The 23,065-nt window shown below is 36.1% G+C and overlaps 1 protein-coding gene across 1 annotated transcript in view; it reads right to left on the bottom strand.

Annotated features, from left to right (window-relative positions):
* Positions 1-23,065, bottom strand: part of LOC149790377 (uncharacterized) — a 280,245-nt gene that overhangs the window by 220,880 nt on the left and 36,300 nt on the right. The window contains exons 4-6 of the mRNA XM_089972426.1: positions 10,267-10,337; positions 5,790-5,960; positions 993-1,133 (exon numbers count right to left, since the gene is read on the bottom strand). Coding sequence (XP_089828552.1) covers positions 993-1,133; positions 5,790-5,960; positions 10,267-10,337 — 383 coding nt within the window. The remainder of the gene's footprint in view (positions 1-992; positions 1,134-5,789; positions 5,961-10,266; positions 10,338-23,065) is intronic.

Here is a 23,065-nt window from a genome sequence, read left to right as displayed (position 1 = left end):
TGGATCATCAAGGGCCTAATCTACAAAGTATGGATCATCAAGGGTCCCATCTACAAAGTATGGATCACCCATGGTGTAATCTTTTAAGTATGGATCATCAAGGGTCTAATCTACAAGAATGGATCATCAAGGATCTAATCTATTAAGTATGGATCATCAAGGGTCTAATCTATTAAGTATGGATCATCAAGGGTCTAATCTATTAAGTATGAATCATCCAGGGTATAATCTATTAAGTATGGATCATCAAGGGTCTAATCTACTAGTATGGATCATCATGGATCATCAAGCATCTGATTTACAAAGTATGGGTCATTAAGGGTCTAATCTACAAATTGAAATAAAGTGCTGATTTATCCAGACTCATCAGAAGACAATTTGTCCAGAAAACTGGACATTTAAATAATGGACTTTAAATAAACTCAAGACCAATAATTTTAAGAAAAATGGTACATCAGAGTCCATACAAGCAAGAAAATGTATACTTGGCAAACTGATAATCCGCATTCTACTGTAAGCTGTTGAACTATTTGCATCTTGTTCATCAAGAAAAATTTCTCTATTGTATGATGTAGCAATGTGTTATGGTTTCTTTTATTAAAAATCACAACAATAAGTCTTAAATAACTATTCAAACCTAACTTACAGTTTTTCATCCATAATAAAACTGGTCGTCCATATCATTAAAATTTCTGGGGAAAAAGGGGGGGGGGAGGGTCTATCATGGGACAAAACTTTGTCAGATGAAATCTTACTACAAATTAGTAAACATGTGGGGTGTATTTATGATCAGGAACAAGTTTATCGTCAAGGAAATATGCACCTGTGTACATCTGAATATGTATGTATACCACTCTGTGTCTTTGTATCTCTATGTAGTTATCTCTCAACTCAACGCCTTTTGATTCAGTTAAGCCACATATCTGTAAACCTCTCTCTCTCCCTGCCTATCTATCTACCAAATTATCTAAATAATTAAAGTTCATACTGACCCTGGCAGGCTGTAGCATCCTCCCATCTATCGTACACATATTCCCCCACAGTCTCTGAGTACTCCCCATCACAGTAATGGCAAGTTGAAGATGTTCCTGTCATACATCGATGAAGGTTGCAGAATTGGATACTCTGGCATGCTGGAAACATGAAATGTCTATGACATTCTGTGCAGTAAATTTCACACAGTGAAAAACTCATTACAATAAGCACATTTTTATTACTCTGATTAAGAATTGAAACTTTATATTCAATTTAATATAACTGATATATATACAAATTAATTAAAATGAACCAAATGTTTGTATCCTCTGGACTTTGTTCAGGATGAACTTTAAATACTTTGTTGAAATGTCTAAATATATCTCTTGTCATTTAAACATTGTACAGGAGACCAACCTACATCCAGTCTCTATTATTGTGCCTTAGTATTTTATGTGATGTTTTTTACTTGAGAAATTATTCACTCTTGAAGCGTAATCAGTCTTATTGTTGTATTCAGTTTCTCATTTGGGTGGATTTGTTTATTCAAATTATTGTTCACTGGAAATACAAAGTGCTCGTCAATAATATTCTTGATGCAATCAATTTTACCCCACATTTTATTTCATTATTTATTAATCATTTTAAATAAGCAACATAAATTTTGAACTTAGAAGTGAAATATTTTATTTAGTTGTAACATTTTGTATTCCTGCAGAAAATGACAAAGAGTTTAATGGTTTAAGGACAAATTCAAGGATGTCTCCAACAAATTCAAGGATAAAAGCAACGCTTGCACAATTCAAAGCCTTCCTGTCAGATTGAAGGATTTTTAAGTCTTTATAAAAACTCAGTGACATTCAAAAATACTGTATGAGTATACTACACTATTTATCAACATCCTCAACTTCAGGACATGCATGTACAGGGTTTAAGGGCATGTCAGTGCAATACTTGCTATATCGTGATGATTCAAAGGCATGTCCTATAAATGACCATAATATGTACCAAATTTCATAGCAATCCAAGAAACTCTCGAAGACAAGTTAAATTCACAAACTTCTGTCACACTTCCTGAAGATGCAATGCAAAAGGGGCAAGAACTCTAAAAACAAGGTATGAATCTGCACATCAAGCCAACAGTAAAACATTATCAAGTAAAATGTGTGACTTTGACTGCAAAATGATTGTCTTTGCTGTACAAAGGACTCATCACAAGTTTTAACAAAATCCATCTAGGCATTAAAGAAATACAAGCCAATGAAGAAAGCTTACTACAAAATTTTTTACAACTGTAACCTTGGCATGAAAGTCAAAGGGTTAATCATGCAGGTCACAGATTTGAATTATCTTAGCTTGATAGCAAGTCATCCTATCAATGAAGGAAACCTGCACATGGTTTTATAAAAATTAAGTAAATGAAAAAAGTTTTTTTCCTTCTTTATTAATTGACAATACACAGACCCTTAATTATCATTGCCACATAGTTGACAGAATCTAAATTGGATTTATTTAAAGAGAATACATAGCACACGAAAAAAATATACTTATTTTGTTTTCAATCTCCTTGAACAATGCAAAATATGTGTCAGTAACTTTTTTTTACTAGTTTAGAAGCCAACCAACTGATCAGGATATGTACATGTTTGAGATCCTGAGTCTGTGACATGGATAAAATATTGAAATTCAAACTTGACCAAAAATCCTCTTATCGCAAAGACTGGTGCCAAATTTGATTTTATTAGGTGCTAAATAAAATTCACAAAAGACTGGACATGATGAGATGGGATGCAATGGGCGACAATTGGCAACACATTGTTTCTCCTCAATAAAATGGTAGGTGCATTGCAGAACAATAATCTATTGTAAGACATTTTTCTATATTCCACATCTCATCAATAGTATCCTGAGATTTTCTATATTCCACACTTCATCAATAGTGTCCAGGGATTTTCTATATTCCACATTTCATCAGTAGTGACCGCTCCGGTGGCCTAGTGGTTAGAGTGTCCGCCTCAGATGCAGGAGGTCGTGGGTTTGATCCCCGGCCAAGTCATACCAAAGACTTACAAAAATGATACTAACAGCTGCCTCGCTTGACGCTCAGCATTAAGAGGTTAGTGTTAGGACTGGTCAGCCCGGTGTCAGGATAATGTGACTGGGTGGGACATCATGCTACATGTCTGCGGCATGATGCCCCAGTGCTAGACATCACTATAAACTGCCACATTGCAGACATCGTAGCGATATGACTGAAAAATTGTTAAAGCTACGTTAAAAATCCAAATCACATCACATCACATCATCAGTAGTGTCCTGGGATTTTCCATATTCCACATTCCATCAGTAGTGTCCTGGGATTTTCCACATTCCACACTTCATCAGTAGTGTCCAGGGATTTTCTATATTCCACATTTCATCAACAGTGTCCTGGGATTTTCCATATTCCACACTTCATCAATAGTATCCTGAGATTTTCTATATTCCACACTTCATCAATAGTGTCCTGGGATTTTCATATTCCACACTTCATCAAAAGTAACCTGGGATTTTCTATATTCTACACTTCATCAATAGTGTCCAGGGATTCACTATATTGTACACATTATCAATGGAATCCTGAGAGTTTGCTAAAAGTAATGCTGTGATCATATTATTTGTACGTTATTAGATTTTCATAGCTTAATTAAAATGCAGCATTTTAATGAAATACAATGTTTGTGGTTTGTTTATGGGCAAATCACGTTATATGATGTACTTGTTCATAATTAAAAACAAGTAATGTTCACAAATTCAATTTTGTCATGCTTAATTTGTAAAAGTTTTGCTCATCAAGTTGTTATAATTTACAAGATCTTTCCTGTGTGTATCCTAGTTCCCACACATGTATATTAATCTGTGTATACTAACCAATGTATATATCCTAATCTCTGCATGTAATTACTTCTACATGTATACTACAGTAACCTCTGCATGTATACTAGCCTCTGTGTAAACTATATTCCATGTGTAAACTAACCTCTATATGTATACTAATTTCTACATAGTTTACTAATCCCTCTGTGTAAAGTAAATGCTTCATGCAATTACCTCTGCATGTATAGTAACTGACTAGTATGCAAAGTAACCTCTTTGTGTATACTAACATCTGTAACTTTGTGTGTAACCTCCTGCATGTATACAGTAACCTCTTTATGATACTATGCTTTGGGTGTATACTAACCTCATGCATGTATAATTATCTTTGTATAATAAGCTTTGTGTGTATACTAACTTCCTACATGTATAAAAACCTCTTTATATAATAAGATTTGTGTGTATATTATAATACTGCATGTATAATAACCTCTTTATATACTAAGCTAGCTTTGGGTGTATACTCCTAAACCTCCTGCATTGATATTTACCACTGTATTATAAGCTTTGGGTGTATACCAACTGCCTGCATGTATAATAACCTCTTTATATACTAAAGCTTTGGGTGTATACTAACCTCCTGGATATACAATAACCTCACTAAGCTTTGGGTGTATTTATAGGTTACTGCATTAGTATGGGAAAATATGAACAAGTTTTTTGGATGGAATACTGCACGAACTTGTGAGTGCGGTATATCCTTCCAACAATACGCGAGTTCATATTTTCCCATACAAATGCAGTAACCTTTTTAATATGTGCTCATTTTTTTAATTCTACCTAAGGTTTAATTATATGAACAAAATACACTACAAGAAACAACGTAAATTAATGAATTCCATATTCCAAACTAAATACACAAGCGCAGATTTGTCATTTCACAATGACATCATTAATGCGCACATAACTCCGCCCAGATAAATTTGAACTTAGACGTGCGCTTGACATAACTTTCTAAAGAAAATGGCGTGTCTAGTTAAAATTGAATTTTTCAGTCATATTGTGAATGAATGCGCATTGCAACAACTGTTCCATTTGATCTGGAATGAATATATATTGGTATTTTGTTTCGATTCGATGAAAGTTTGTGATTTTGGACTGGATTCATCCGTGCAAATTATACATAAAATACATTGGATTGAAGTGGCATGGGAGAAGCCTGTTTACATCTGCAAATGTGTCTGTTTCTGTCATTGAATGTTTTAAACCATAATGTGGGAAAAATATGAAGTCTTTCAATTGCAATTATCAAAAAGACGCTATAGAATTTAATGCTTATTTCATTTTGAGTGCAATAAGGAGGATGCAATTGCACTTATCATCGAAACTACAGCACAATTTCAAAATGTGTAATCCACATTGAAAACCGATGACATGGCTCATTTAAGTCGAATATGCAGAATTAAGAAAATACATTTTGAGGAAATTCAGGATGTAAAACTGTAAGTATATTTTATTTTGCCATTCTTATCACCAGCTAAAGAAAACAGTATATGCCTTGTCGCTTGTATGTTATTTGTAAGGACCTAATTTTCCGTCATTTATATAATTTAGCTAGCCTAAATCCGAAACATTGTATCAACATGGAATGTGCCAAAACAGCTGGGTTTTTCTGCAGTCCATGAAACATGTTTTTGTTCATTCAGAAACAAATTTAAACAACCACAACATAAAGAGCTTCTTACGCGAGTGTAGATGATTTGTTTATAAATCAAAAGTGCTTGCGTCTGAGTCCATTGTTTGTTTAGAAAAGAAAGTAGTTCCTTTATTCATGTGAATGCTATATGTGTATTGTCGCGTGTGTTCAGTATCGGGGAATACTGAACGATTCTGGCAATGTAAAGTTAACAGGAAAAAAATGAGCATATAATAAACCAACCTCCTGCATTTATACTAACCTTTACAGTATGCACCAGAACTGTAAAATCCTTCGTTACAATCAGTACAGACATCTGGAGAGTTGCAGACACCCCCACTGTTTTGTACAATGATGCCATTCCTCCTTTTTACAAAGTAGTCACTGTACACAATATTGCATGCTGATGTGCTTGCTTTCCCATCACATAGGGCTGAAGGAAAAGATGGAATACTTATATTAACCTATGTAAGTGTATGCATGTGGTACTTATATATATTTATATAAGTGTATGTATGTTTGCATAGGTTTTTGTATGTTTGTATAGGTGTATGTATATTTAGACAAGTGTATGTATGTATAGACAAGTGTATGTATGTTTATACAAGTGTATGTATGTTTATACAAGTGTATGTATGTTTACATAAGTGTATGTATGTTTAGACAAGTGTATGTATGTTTAGACAAATGTATGTATGTTTAGACAAGTGTATGTATGTTTACATAAGTGTATGTATGTTTAGACAAGTGTATGTATGTTTAGACAAGTGTATGTATGTTTACGTAAGTGTATGTATGTTTAGACAAGTGTATGTATGTTTACATAAATGTATGTATGTTTACATCAGTGTATGTATGTTTAGACAAGTGTATGTATGTTTATACAAGTGTATGTATGTTTACATAAGTGTATGTATGTTTACATAAGTGTATGTATGTTTAGACAAGTGTATGTATGTTTAGACAAGTGTATGTATGTTTAGACAAGTGTATGGATGTTTAGACAAGTGTATGTATGTTTAGGCAAATGTATGTATGTTTAGACAAGTGTATGTATATTTAGACAAGTGCATGTATGTTTACATAAGTGCATGTATGTTTAGACAAGTGCATGTATGTTTAGACAAGTGTATGTATGTTTAGACAAGTGTATGTATGTTTATATAAGTGTATGTATGTTTAGACAAGTGTATGTATGTTTAGACAAGTGTATGTATATTTAGACAAGTGTATGCATGTTTACATAAATGTATGTATGTTTACATAAATGTATGTTTACATCAGTGTATCTATGTTTCCTTAAGTGTATGCATGTTTACATAAATGTGTATATGTTTACATCAGTGTATCTGTTTCCTTAAATGGATGCATGTTTACATAAATGTATGTATGTTTACATAAGAGTGCCTATGCTTAGACAAGTATATGTACGTTTACAAAGGTGTTTCTTGGTAAAATTTTGGTGATGAATAAGTCTTTACCATGACTTGTAAAACTAGAGTTATCAAAATTCCAAATAAGACTAGAAAGCATTATGAGGTTTACTTATGTAATATATTGTTTTCTATGATACACTTTGTCTCCCATGATAAATTTAAATTGTTACCATAAATATGAAGTAGACTATCTGATAATAAAGTTTGAGTGTTACCAAGAAAGTGAAATAGTTTGTACTCTGATAAAGTTCAAGTTTTACTATGAATAGGAAGCAGTCCCTGCTATAATACATTTTCAGTGTTACCTTGACATTGTCTAAAACTGTGATAAATTTTCACTGTTTTCATGCATTTGAAGTGTCCTATTGTAAACTTTGAATATTGTAATATAGCACATACAATAGTAAACTTTGAGTATTGTAATGCATGGTATACAATAGTAAACTTTGAGCATTGTAAGGTAAGGTATGCAATAGTAAACTTTGAGTATTGTAATGTCTGATATACAATTGTAAACTTTGAGTATTGTAATGTAAGTTTTACAATGGTAAACTGAGTATTGTAATGTATGGTATACAATAGTAAACTCTGAGTATTGTAATGCATATTATACAATAATAAACTTTGAGTATTGTAATGCATGGTATATAATAGTACACTTTGAGTATTGTAATGCATGGTATAAAATAGTAAACTTTGAGTACTGTAATGCATGGTTTACAATAGTAGACTGAGTATTGTAATGCATGGTATACAATTATAAATTATGAGTATTGTAATGTATGGTATACAATTATAAACTTTGAGTACTGTAATGTATAGTATACAATAGTAAAATTTGAGTACTGTAATGTATGGTTTACAATAGTAAACTCTGGGTATTGTAATGTATTTTATACAACAGTAAATTTTGAGTATTGTAATGTACAGTATACAATTATAAACTTTAAGTATTGTAATGTAGGGTATACAATGGTAAACTGAGTATTGTAATGTATGGTTTGCTATGGTAAATTTGAGTAGGGTTTACTATGTAAAGGTTGTTTCTTATAAATATACCACAAGTGGCATCATAAATAAATTAAGTAGTGTAAACTATAATGAAATCGAACAAATAATCAGAATGTTGCTTTAATAAATGTGACGATGAATGTGACATGTGTACTTCAGTATAATCATTCTGTGTCTTACCAAATGTGACAATGAATGTGACATGTATACTAGATTTTAATCAGTGTCTTACCAAATGTGACAATGAATGTGATATGTGTACAACAGTATAATCATTCTGTTTTACCAAATGTGACAGTGAATATGATGTTTACTACACTATAATCATTCTGAGTTTTACCAATGTGACAATGAATGTGACATGTGTACTAGATTATAATCATTCTGTCTTACCAAATGTGACAATAAATGTTGATATGTATACTAGATTTTAATCATTCTGTGTTTTACCAAATGTGACAATGAATGTGACATGTGCACAACAGTATAATCATTCTGAGTCTTATCAATCTGATAATGAATGTGACGTGTAATACAGTACAATCATTCTGAGTCAAATCAATGTGACAATGAATGTGACGTGTACTACAGTATAATCATTCTGTGTCTTATCAATGTGACAATGATTGTGATGTGTAATACAGTATAATCATTCTGTGTCTTATCAATGTGACAATGAATGTGACATGTGTACTACAGTATGATCATTCTGAGTCTTATCAATTTGACAATGAATGTAACATATATACTACAGTACAATCATTCTGAGTCTTATCAGTGTGACAATGAATGTGACGTGTACTACAGTATAATCATTTTTAGTTGTATGAATGTGACAATGAATGTGACATGTGTACTACAGTAGAATCATTCTGAGTCATATCAATGTGACAATGAATGAGATGTGTAATACAGTACAATCATTCTGAGTCATATCAATGTTACAATGAATGCGACGTGTACTACCGTATAATCATTTTTAGTTTTGTCAATGTGACAATGAATGTGACATGTGTACTACAGTATAATCATTTTTAGTCTTATCAATGTGACAATGAATGTGACATGTGTACTACAGTATAATCATTCTGAGCCTTACTCAATGTGACAATGAATGTGACATGCATACTACAGTATAATCATTTTTAGTCTTATCAATGTGACAATGAATGTGACATGCATATTACAGTATAATCATTCTGAGTCTTATCAATGTGACAATGAATGTGACATGCATACTACAGTATAATCATTTTTATCATTACAATTTCAGTGATATGGGATATTTTGTGTTGCTATCAGTCAAAGTATGCATACTGCAATCAAATGAGGGCTTTATAGGTTTTTGTTTCTTCATATGACCTGTAATAAAATTTTCAAAGAGTTACTTTAGATAAACAATGAAAATAAAGCTTTTGAGAAACAAACTGAAAAATATTTTCAGTGGATTTGGTTCAATCAAAACACAAAGTGACAAGAAAGTAAATAAATTGGACAAAATCAGATGCATATTTTTATAATTTGTTTTCAAAGTCAGGCCTACATCTGAATATGAAATAATTTTATAAAATGGAGATGTCTTAATTCAAGGACAATTCCAACAATGAGTAAAGTTGTCAATGAGTAAAGTTGTGAAAGTGATCTTGCTGTCTCTCCTGTCTTTGTTTGAAAGCATTTAAGAGTCAATTTTGTTTCTAAAATTCTGCAGCTAGTGGCCAATCAGTATATTCTCTAAAATTAATAAAAGGATAAATTTAACGTAAATAAAACAAATTTATCCTAGAATTCTAAGCAATACAAACCATATTCGCAATCCAATGTGCCAAGACTAGAATTCTAAGCAATACAAACCATATTCGCAATCCAATGTGCCAAGACTAGAATTCTAAGCAATACAAACCATATTTGCAATCCAATGTGCCAAGACTAGAATTCTAAGCAATACAAACCATATTTGCAATCCAATGTGCCAAGACTGGAATTCTAAGCAATACAAACCATATTTGCAATCCAATGTGCCAAGACTAGAATTCTAAGCAATACAAACCATATTCGCAATCCAATGTGCCAAGACTAGAATTCTAAGCAATACAAACCATATTTGCAATCCAATGTGCCAAGACTAGAATTCTAAGCAATACAAACCATATTTGCAATCCAATGTGCCAAGACTGGAATTCTAAGCAATACAAACCATATTTGCAATCCAATGTGCCAAGACTAGAATTCTAAGCAATACAAACCATATTTGCAATCCAATGTGCCAAGACTAGAATTCTAAGCAATACAAACCATATTTGCAATCCAATGTGCCAAGACCAGTCCATCCAGGACAGCACTCATAGTGTGTATAGGAAACACTCCTAAAAAGAAAGGGGGAATTTATTTTATAATTTGTCTTTTAAAAAGATTCCAAGAGCAAACAATAGCACTGTGAAGTGCACAGTATATGCCTATCGCAATTTGAATAGCCCCCTGTGAAGTGCACATCATATGCCTGCCCCAATTTGAATAGACCCTTGTGAAAGGCACATTACATGCCTGCCCCAACTGAATATCCCCCTGTGAAGTGCACATCATATCCTTGCCCCAATTTGAATAGCCCCCTATGAAGGGCACATTATATTCTTGCCTAATTTGAATAGCCCATGTTAAGGGCACATTGTATGCATGCCCCAATTTGAATAGCCCCCTGTGAAGGGTACATTATATGCCTGTCCCAATTTGAATAGCCCCCTGTGAAATGCACATTATATGCCTGCCACAGTTTTAATAGCCCCCTGTGAAAGGCACATTATATGCATGTCCCAATTTTAATAGACCACTGTGAAGGCACTAGTATGGTATACTATACATTGGTGAAGGCATGCAGTCTTGGACTGAACATAATGTTGAGAAACCATTTAATTTTCTTATCAGACTTGATACAATGATCATGACCCCTGACTTTAGATTCAATAATTTAATGGTTTCTTTATTGCCCAAAGCGCAAGCCATCCACTAAGGTTGATCATGAAAATTGCTCTAGGATAAACAACCATTGTTTCTTTGAGTCACAATGACCTTTACCTTTGACCCTTTTACCAAACTAGAGACTTCTTCCATAATTCAAGTTCAATTTCCCCCCCGGTATTTGGTTAAGTTACTATTGTTATCATGCAAAACAAATTTAATTCTTCAGAGAAAGTGAAATTAAGCTTTGACCTTTTGACTCCAGCACCAAAAGGCTTCTTTCTTATCAAATATGTAAGTCATTCACAAACTTTTGTAACTGTATAAAATTAATTGTTGAAATTTCTGCAAAGAAACTCTTTCAAAGTGACATTGAGCTTTAACCCCCAAAACAACAGGTCTCTTTTTTTTACCCAAAGTGCAAGTCATCTAGAACACAGTTTGGTCAAAATCTGTCAACTAATGTTTACTGTGTGGTAAAGCAGCAGGGAAGTTCTACAGACCAGACTGTACAGACAAAATAAACCTTCCTACGAGAACTTTCTCCGTAGAAGCCTCAGATTTCAAAAATAAGCCTTCCTACGAGAATTAATTTGCGTAAATTCACTCCCGACTACAATTTTTTGTATACAAATTCAATGATTTCAGACAATGATTTTAGGGGGGGGGTAGGAGAATTTTATTCCGTCGATGAAGTTTGCAAAGTTTGGGTGCTGATCCTAATTTTACCTCGCATTAAAACAATATAGTTGAAAATAATATGAGTCGGAAAGCTAGTAGAGTTGGAGAGCCTCATTCTGCCAGATTAGCGCGAGAAGAATTAGCGGCAGTAAAGAAGCTTATCCCGGCAAAACAATTATTTAAGAAAAAAGTTCGTGATTACGAAGATTCTCAATATGGAATTACTGAGATATCGTCAAAGTTGTTGAGTCCAGTCACTGGAGCAATCGAGCAAGTCGCATACGGCGATAAAAAGGAAGATAAGGAACTTAGGAAGCGCGGTCTTATTCCTATGACGAGAGATATCGAGCAACACACTCGATTATTGCCGGAGCGAATAGTACAAACACAAACACGAGCACAAGCACAAGCACAAGCACGAGCACTAGCACAAGCACAAGCACAACAAGAACAAGCACAAGCACAAGCACGAGCACAACAAGAACAAGAACAAGCGCAAGAAGAAGAACAAGCTCAAGAGGAAGAAGAAGAAGAAAGGAAGGAGGGTGTTAAAAAAAAAGAACCTCGAGATATAATAATAGAAAAATTTACCAAGAGTGGTTGGGAAACAATGGAAAAACAATTTGAGGTATTTGGAGATGATATTAGATTATTTGCTATTTTTGCTGAAGATTCCTTTGACAATAGAAAGGCGTTTTTAACTGAAGACGGATTTTAAAAAATTAAATTGCGGGATGTTTGGTATAATAATTTATTTCGAGTTAGATTTAATTTATCTGAGGTGAGAAAAACCAGTGCCCTGTATAGTACATTTCTGGATATCGCAGATGCAAGGAAGGAGGAAAAAAAAACTTCGGATAAATCACAAGAAATAACTCAACAAGAGAAAGAAACTGCGAAGTCCGACTATGAAAATTTTCATAAAGCTATCGGAAATGTTTTTACCCGTGATGCGTATGAACAAATCGCAAGGGGGGAAAATTTAGTAGATATTGCCGCGGATTATGATGATAGGGATAAATATTTTAACCCCGATGTTCGTGGAAAACCTCTTGAAAAAAGCAAATATATCGACTGGATATATTTTGCTAGTAAAAAACCACCTTACAAACGTGATGACGAATATTTTAAATTTATGGAAAAAGTAAAACAAAAAGAAAAAGAAAAGGAAGATAAGGACGTGTTATCGGAGTGGTTTAGCGAACCATCAAAATCAAAGACAGGAAGCGGATATACTGTTTGCCCTGACAGTGTTGTCAACGATGTATCTCGCCTCGAGATATTAATCGGAGGAAAACGAGCTGGAAATAACTCTCGCGAAGTAATCAACGAAGCCTCGGATATTTGTCAGCGATTATTCCGCGGTGGTGTCATCGACTCTTACATTTACAAGGAACTTATCGATGAGCTCATCGATTAAAACAACACAATTGAAATAACATGATTGTTCACAAGCATCAACGCAGACCCAGACAGGTCCGCGTAGTAAACTCTAGATTACCCGTATACAGATATATCCACGGCAACGGACTCGGCGATATTGTTGGAAGTCTCGTTACGCGAGTAATACCTAAAATCGGACCCATGATTAAACAGATTGGTTTAAAAGCAATAGGAAAGATCGGCGAGACTGCTGTCGTTTCTGGTATCAAAAAAATAGCCAGCAAAGGCTACGATTTTGTCAGAGAAAAAATATCAAATTTAATACGTAAAAGAGAACCAGTCAAATTGCCTATCACCAGCGAAATGCCACCCGAAATCAGCAAAGTCATAAACGACGCAGCAAATAAAAAAATAAACGACCTAGCGCAGGAAGTTGCTGACACAAACCTCGCACAGGAAGTTGCAAAGCCAATTACTAACACAAATCTTGCAAAGAAAATTACTAGGACAAATCTAGCAAATGAAATTGCTAAAACAAATCTAGCAAATGAAATTGCAAATACAAGCTTCGTTTCAGGCAGCGGTCTTCGTTTTAGATGATATTCTTAATAATAAATATTCACACAAGTGTCAAATGAAGTGTTTGACATGGACGAGCCTGTAGGTAGGGATACATCCGTGCGGGATTTCCAGTATTTCTCGTACGATGCAGTTGACCCAAATACAAATAATCGCTTGGAAATTCAAGTCCACGATACAACAAGATATTTTCTCCCATCTGAGGCATATATCGAGGTTGTTGGGAGTATTATTAAAAACGATAATACCAACTTTGGCGATAATTTTAAAGTAGGATTCGTTAACAACGGCATTATGGCTTTATTCAAGAGTGCCACTTACATGATCGATGGAAGAGAAATCGAATCAATCACGGACAACGTTGATTTAGCAACGACGATAATAGGCCTAGCGAGATACTCGGATGATTTTACCAGGTCAGCTGGCCCTAGCATGATGTTCGCCAAGGATAATTCTGATCTCGCTGATCATGTCCAGTATACCATCAGACAACCGAAAAAAAATACTAACGCCGCCGAAAATGCTGACGTCGAAAGCATGATAATTAATACCAATGACAATTACAATCTTGGATTTGCCACGCGAAGAGCTATGTTAAAGGGAAATGAACGAAGATTTTCCTGTGCAATTCCGCTATCTCACATTTTTGGATTTTGCAGGCATTTCAGAAAAGTTATCTACGGGGCAAAACACACGATAACTTTCGTTCGAGACGCTGCTGGCAGTGACAAAGCCATCTGGCGAGAAGCAGGTGATGCAGGTAAGGTAATCCTAAACAAATTTACCTTGTGGATGCCAGCGATAGTTCCATCGATGCTCGAGGAAGAAAAATTATTATCATTCATGAATCAAGGCGGAAAATCCGTCATGTCCTGGTTGACAACGATGACCAACTCCTGCGATGTTAATATCAACGGAATATTTACCTGGCGAATTGCGTCACAACAAGGTGTTTCGGCACCTAGACACATCTTTGTTGCTCTTCAAGCCGCAAACAGATACGATCAACTTCACAGTCATATGATATTCGACAAATTCGCGGCGACAAACGTTTCACTGAGAATAAACGGCCAGCAAGAGCCATCCGAGGAAATAGCCATCGATTTTGAAAATTTTTCGACGGCCCGCGCATATCATCGATTACTAAGTTTCATGGGCCGCGATCAAAATATCGATACCGGATTGCAAATATCACAGTTGGACTTTAATATTCACTATCCTATCTATTACTTTTCCTTGGAGCATCTTGATTTGGTAAAACAATCCGTTGTCGATATTCATTTCAAAGCCAGAATTAACACAGCCGGAGCAGCAAGAGCCATCACGGTTATTCTCAGCGATAGAACAATGATCTTGGAAGGCATTAGCGGCAGAATGCGAGTCATCGATGCTCCTGTCGAGAATATGTGATAAATTCCAAATTTAGACTAAGCGATTATTAATATGCCATATGAACACGTCAGCGTAACTCTGACCCCGGGTCAGATAAAAAAACTCCAAACAGCAACAGCAAGGCGAAGCGGTTTGAATTTAACCCTGAAAAACGATCAGATTCATGGTGGGCCTAATAAACTATCGCTAACAAGAAGTCAACGTGAACGATTTACCAGAGCCAAATCAGCGAATTCCGGTGTTCATGTGAATCTCTCAATAGGCGCAATCAGAGATATGGTCAAAATAGGCGGAATTCTCCCCTTTCTTCCCTTACTAGCTCCATTACTAACAGGCGCAGCATCGGCCTTGGGTGGATTTGGGGTTAAAAAAATATTAGAAAAAGTTACGGGAAGTGGCTACCGTAAAAAAAAGGGAGGATTATTTCCCGCCTTCTCTCCCCTAATCGCGAAAATGTTGCAAAAACAACAAAAAGGATCAGGCCTTTATCTAAGACACCCCCCATACGGATCCGGCCTAAGATTAGCACGGCCTATTCAAATTTAGATCTAATCAACGAAGCAAAGAAAAAAAAAAAAAAATTTTTCAGAGGCGTATTTATGCGAGATCAACTACCAAACAAACCAAACCCTACCGAGACGGGAATAATAAATCTCGATAAAAATACCGGCCCTGGAACACACTGGGTTGCCTACGCAATTAATCCTCGCGAAGTTATTTACTTTGACTCTTATGGATTAGCACCGCCAAATGAATTTATCAGCTATGTGTCAAAACTAAATCTTCCGATTTGGTATTCGACTCTTCCAACACAAACATTAGCGGATCCACCAATATGCGGTCCGGAGTCAATTAATGTTCTTGACGCAATTTCAAAATCATCCGGTCCGTATCACAAAATTGTATTTGAATACGCTGTAGATAAATATCATGGTTGATATTTACGGTAGATTTATCTACAGGAAGGAAAAAACAGAAGTGACTGACGTCGATCTATCAAAGTTCGCAACCAAGAGCGATATTAACAATCTTCTATCGCTGTCAGAGGTGGACCCTGGCGAAGTTGCTGTTTTTCAAAATACCGAAGGAAGATTACAAACCAGCAATGTCAAAATAACTGATATAATCAAGCGAGACGAATACCGCGATCATATTAGTCAATTTACTTGTCAATCGGAGATGGTATTAAAATCTATTGCTGATATCGCCGATATTATAGCGAAGTTACCCCTGAAGGCCAATATCGCGGATGTGGAAAAATCCGACAAAGAGTTATCAGCAACGTTGCTTCTGAAGGCTGATAAAGCATTACACGACGATCTTCAGGACAGAGTGACAAAAAGATTTACCAAGCTAACTAACGATCTTAAAAAACTAGACGATACATCAAAAAATCTCAGTAAAAAACTCGACGAGGATATAAAAAAATTCATCGAAACCTCCTCAACTACACACAGCGATCTTACCGAGAAAACAAAGAAAATAAACGAAGATATCGCCCAAATCAACAGAGAGATTGAATCGGCACGTGCATTAATATTTCAAAAAACCGATAGAACATCACATAACGATCTCAGCGAGAAAGTAAAATCCATCAACGAGGAAATTGCCAAAATAAATACCGCGATGGGTCAGAAAATCGATAGAACATCACATAACGATCTTACCGAGAAAACAAGAAAAATAAACGAAGATATCACCCAAATCAACAAAGATATTGAATCGGCACGCGCATTAATATTTCAAAAAGCCGATAGAACATCACATAATGATCTTACCGAGAAAACAAAGAAAATAAACGAAGATATCGCCCAAATCAACAAAGATATTGAATCGGCACGTGCACTAATATTTCAAAAAGCCGATAGAACATCACACAGCGATCTCATCGAGAGAGTAAAATCCATTAACGAGGAAATTACCAAAATAAATATCTCGTTAGGTCAGAGAGCAACAATCGACGATATCAACAAGGAAATTAATAAACTCAACGATCTTGTTGTTCCCGAATTTACCAAGGGGTTTAACGCGATACGTGAATCGACAGATGAGAAAACAAGAAAAATCGACGAGGATATTACTAAAATTAACGATGAAATTAACGCGGTACGTGAATTAGCGCGTCAAAAGGTTGATACATCAGTGTACGACGGAGAAATTCAAAATATCAACACGAAACTTCTTGACGCAACTACAAAAATTGACGATATTAACACAAAAATATCACCGTTGGATATTCCTGCGTTGACACATATTTCGATACCAGATCAGGTGGCAACAGAGGGTTACCCCTGCCTTGTGACATTTGTTATTAGAACTTCATATCGCATTTGGACACCCGAGAATAATTCTTTTAGATTTAAAGCGCCAATTCAGGGTGTATATCGAGTTTATGTTGTATCCAAGATAAAATTCAATGTAAATTCGACTTATGAAATTAATGAAATTTCCCCGGGATATTTCATTATTTCGTTAGTTGAAGGTAACATCGCAAATTTCACAATAGAACCACAAGACAGAACCACCATGGGACCAGAGTATTATTTTGTAATTTACGAATATTTAGTTTTTCGATCTACACCATTTACAATTGCTGAGGAGAAAGAGAGTCCCGAGCCGGTTGCAGCTGCCGAGATAGAGAATCCCCAATCAATTGGCTAGATAAATAACTAATAAATGACCGCATCTGACTACCGTTATAATCAGGCGCGATCATGGCAGGATTCACTAAAAAAACTACTAGACGAATATCAAACAAAAATAAAAAAATACCAGCGTAGATTAGTTATCATTGACGTCGCCGTGTACGCAGTATCCGCGGTAGTCGCTGGTGCTGGAATAATTTTATCCGCGGTAACAACAATCGCGCCAATCGTTGCAACAATAATAATCTCGTCAACAACGACAATCGCTGGTGTTCTCAATATCGTAGCGAAAAAGATATCCTCGTGCACGAGTGAGAAATTATCGTTGTACAAAAACAAACTAACCAAGGTCAATGACGCGTATTCGAGATTATCATCGTTGCTTTCGGAGAGTCTCAACGATGGCGTTATCTCCGATCTAGAATTTTCGGCAATGATCGGTATTTACTCCGAGATTGAACAAATGAATATTAATAATGTCCGAACTAGCCCAGATCGTGACAAACACGACACCGCCGACAACGACGTTAATATCGTTAAGCTCAACCAAGCCAGAATTTAGCATCAATTTTCCAACACCAATCAGCGTCAAAGAAATTGCGTTAACACAATTGCGTGTCTACAATAGCTGGCCCAATGTTAGATCGAAATCATTTGGCAGATTATTATCAAACAATTCACTTGTTTTTGCCAACAAAAACAAACCCGATGGAACACCTGATTGGATCGTCGTTGGCATACCAACAGGCAGTTACGAAATTGATCAGCTGGATAAGGAATTTACCACCAGAATATCAAATATAACCGGCGATGCTACTCCGGGAATAAAGATATCTGCGCACGATCCCACGCTGTCATCGATGATAGAGGTGAAATCACCATACATGGTAGATATTTACCAATCATCGATTAGGACCATATTAGGTTGGCCTGAAATCGCACCTCTAGCAAAACCAGAAAAACCAGATGTTTTTATTCCAGGTTGGCACGAGGAAGCTCCTCCAGAACTACCGGAGCCAAAAAAGGAAGATTTTACCACCGACGGAATATTGAGGGAAGATAACAAACACAAACCTCTGATCAATAGCGCCATCAACCTCATAAACAACCACAAATTTAACTGGGTAATGTTCGCTTTTACTTTTAGGAACGAAAGAATTCTCTCGTGGTTGGTTTTTCCCAAAATCCCCCCCGGCGTGGAAATCTTCGACGCTACCAACATTAACATGATAATAGCCCCCATAGACGGTATCTTGGTAAGAAGAACCCTCGACGAATTTAATCAAGAACATAAATTACAATTAAATTTATTGCGGGAATCCTTTCATGAATGCATTTTAAATAAATCAGGCTCATGTAGCGAAATTATCAAACGCGTGAAAATTTTAAATCAACTCGCGAATGATGTTGAATATTATCATGGAATGTTTATTCGGGCGATAGTCGACGATATATCAATTGCCGATTATGTTCTTCCTATTAGCAAATACGAGTTGATCAGAAATTCAGGAGAAAAACAAAAATTTATGAGAGTATTTAGTTTAACCGAGGAAACGCTACCAAATTTCAAATTTCCCGATTATGATGTTGATAAAATGAGAAAATCTGTTACTGATACCATCGATGATTTATTTCCGAAGTTACATGCCGCGTGGACTAAAAAAATACAATCGGAATTAATTCTCAGGCATAATAATGATCCCGCCGGGCAAGGGCGACATATCTCGCCAGGTATCGTCAATATAACAGAAGTTATCGCGATTTATCTTCACGCGGATGTTGTCGAGGGGAGTTACAATGTTGATTCGTCAGAGTCAAATCAAGCACAGCAGGGATTTATCTTGTATTCGTTTTCACCTAGCGCATCTCCGGGTTTTTTGATAATAAAGGAGCCGGTGAATCCGTTTTATCTGCGATGTCATAATCGATTATTGTCGAAGATAAATTTCAAACTGACGGATCAGAAAGGAAATTTGCTTGATATCCGCGGAGAAACGCTGAGTATCAATCTCCTGGTAAAATCGTGAGAATCTTCGAATCTGTCCACGGGGAAAAACAGGCCAAAAAAATAAATAAAAACCCGGGAAATTTTCAAAATTGGAAGATTTTTTTTAATTTTTGTTTTTTTTTGTTTGCGGAAATCTTCAGGAAAATTCAAGGATCAGAAATTTCCTTGGCCTTGCTCTCATCGACAAGTTTTTTCAGTTGTCTGACGCGCGAGCTTGTAATTTTTTTCGTTTCATATGCTTCTGATAAAATCAATCTAGCTTTTTCTACCAGCGTAGATAATTTAACAAAATCCTCGACGTGATCATCGCTGACTGTAGCTAGTGATTGATACATCGCAATCTGGATCTTTTTTATTAATTTATATTCGGATGGCAGCGTGTATTTATATTCGAGTTTTCCTTGAACAATCGTCTCGAATTCGGATCGGATTTTATTCGCGTCCAACTCCGAGGGAAGATTTATTTTTTTCTTTCTCAGGTCATCGATGGCTTCGATAATATTGCTTATGGTTTGTTCATTCATGTTATATTAATTTTGTAATATTCAATTATTCTTCGTCGCTTTCTGAGTCTGATATTATCGGAATATAAGAAAATTCGATCCATTCGCCGAGATTGTAGGAGAACGTCGCATGTTGAATTCCCTCTGCCGCTCGCCGCACCGATGCTGGATTAATATCATAATATTTTGCAGCGGCGCTCATCGACGTGAATATAATTTCTTCATTTGTTTCTTGATTTATCGATTTGACGGCCTTGGCATACTTCGGATATTTACCGGTATTGCCGGATATGCAATTTTCACTCGGAGTTACCGCGCGAAGATTGGTTATCTTGTTGTTGAGTTTGTTTCCGTCGATGTGATCGATAACAAGTCCAATCTCTATTGGTCCGTGATAGCACTCATATACGAACCGATGGTTAAAATAATTCGTTTTTTTTCTTTTTTTATTCTCACCGACAGTAAATTTGAGATATCCAAATTTATTAACCCTACCAACATTTTTCCTCGTTCTGATATGTCTGACGGTACCATCCGATGATGCTTCGTACCCCTCAATGATTGGATGAGATTTATACTCGTGCGTGATTTTCATTGCAGGAATCGTCGATTTCATTTCCATTATATAATATTTATCTGTCTAAATCATAATTTGCCTTGAATCGATTAATGTAATCCTCTTCGCATGTTATCACCGAGGAGGATTTCTTTTTGTAATATCTGAGCAATTCCCGATAATTTTTCCCTCCACAGGATAAACACAATCGAGTCTTTCCTCGCGTGCCAACTTGGCAAACTAAACACCGTTGTGGTCCTTTACTGCCTCGTCGAATCGCATATATGTGAGCGCCACAATAATCGCCTCTGCAGGATTTGTCGCATGATTTTGTTGATCCGATTGGTATCCATTTGCACTGCATATTATAATTTAAATATTTGTCTAAAATATAATAATGGATACATTTGATCTTGATGAGGCAGAATATATCATTCCTGAGGTTGATCGTGCCAAAAAAGAATTTTTCGATGATGGAGCGATTCATGTTTGGTCAACGTGGAAAACTAACGCTATTGATGCTACGATGAATCTGGAACGGGCCAAAAAGATAATCGAACACATAAAATTCGAACACAAGGAAGAGCGATTTATCTTTGGGATAAAATTTATTGCACAAATGCCTGACGACACTTGGATTATTCGCGATAAACGAGATCCCGTGCGTGGCGGTAAGAAAAACGTTGTTCTTGATAAAAATTCGAAGCCAGGATTATTATTGGGAATCGATGGTCCTTATTATGCCAGGGCGTATCCTTCTAGCGCTGTTGTTTATGGAATTTATCGGCTAAATAACAACCCGGATGTGAAAAATCTACCTGCGATGAAAGAATCACCGATGATAAATTGCGTTGCCGAGCGCGTTATCGAGCATATGAAAAACGCTCGTCGTGGATCTGGTCTGACTCAGTTGAGGTTGGATAAAATTAACGCGTGGGCGAAGACAGTTGTTGATGGCGCATCGATTGACGATGTTGCTGTGTTGAGCAAGAAACTTAAATTTCCTATCACGGTGAAAACGCTATCGGGAGAAATATTATATTCGTCGCCGTATAGATCACGAGGAGTACCAATCGAGATTGTTGATCATAATTCACATGCGTGGTCGCAGTCGGTAATGATATTCCCGCGAGATCGGGTTGTTAAATTTTATCCCGTGGAAGGCGCAAAAGACAATTCCGATGCCATGTTCCGATATATCAAAATATTAGCCGCATCTGATCCGATATCAGTTTGGTTATTTTCGAGCGAAGAAAAATATGATCAGTTTATATTGCCGCGAGGAGATATTTACCGTGATGAAAAATTGCATGAATCGATGAGAAATATCGCGGTGAAATATTCGTCAAATCCTGATCAGTTACTGACAAATTGTTTTACGGTTCCGTCTGTTGCTGCTCACGCTGCCAGAGAAAGAAATTCGTGGAAACCTACAAGAAACGAATTTCTCACTGATATTCAACTTAGTTGTATCGAATACGGCCATGGCGGATTGTGGAATACCAAATATTATTTCGAAGATATGATCTCCGTTGATATGAGCGCGTGTTATCCTGGAAGTTTCCTCGGATACGGCGATTGTGCGGATTATTTTGCTAAATTTGGCCATCCCACCAGCGAGATGACAAGAGTAGCAATTAACGGACCGTTGCCTGATTTTGTCATGACCGGATTCGCTTATGTAACTTCATTCGAGTTTGCTGAAAATTTACATAAAATTTGTTATATTTGGTTTGGTCGGCATTTATCGCAGCGTCGTTGGGTCCCTATAGTGTTGTTGAGGTATATGCTGGATTCATCAATGTTAATATCGTTGACGGTTAGCGAGGCGATTATATCATACAGGAAACAAACTGAAGTGTGGCTACCGACGGATTGTGAAAACGCGAAAGATATCGGAAGAAAAATAATTGGCAAATTTACTCAAGGAGGATCCGTTGATCATAAACACCGACACGCTAGGTTGTTTATCAACGATGCCGAGATGGACTTTATTATTGCCGATACGGTATCGCGAGGAATATTCTGCAACAGAGAGAATATTATCATTGACGGAGAAAAATTGGGTACCGTAATCACTTATCTCGACGGAGAATCAGCGCAGTATACGCATTTGAGATCATCGATGCTCGCTTATGTGAGTATAAATTTACTGTCGATGATAAACAAATTTTCTGATATCGCGGTAAGGGTAGCAACGGATTCGTTTTATATCGATAAGAAATATCAGTATAGGCTAGATAATTTAATCGCCGATGGCTCTTGGGGCACTTGGAGGATAAAAAACGAAGATATCCTAGATTACTGTGAGGACGCCGATGTCGAAGATTGCGATAAATTTCATCGAGATAAATGCGAGGAAATATCGACGGCTGCATCCGCATTTGACCCA

This window comes from Sinohyriopsis cumingii, chromosome 10, assembly GCF_028554795.1.
Source record: "Sinohyriopsis cumingii isolate HCF-2022 chromosome 10, ASM2855479v2, whole genome shotgun sequence".
Classification (NCBI taxonomy): Eukaryota; Metazoa; Mollusca; class Bivalvia; order Unionida; family Unionidae; genus Sinohyriopsis; species Sinohyriopsis cumingii.
The sequence above is the reverse complement of the archived record's forward strand: the minus strand, read 5'-3'. Positions and strand labels throughout refer to the sequence as shown.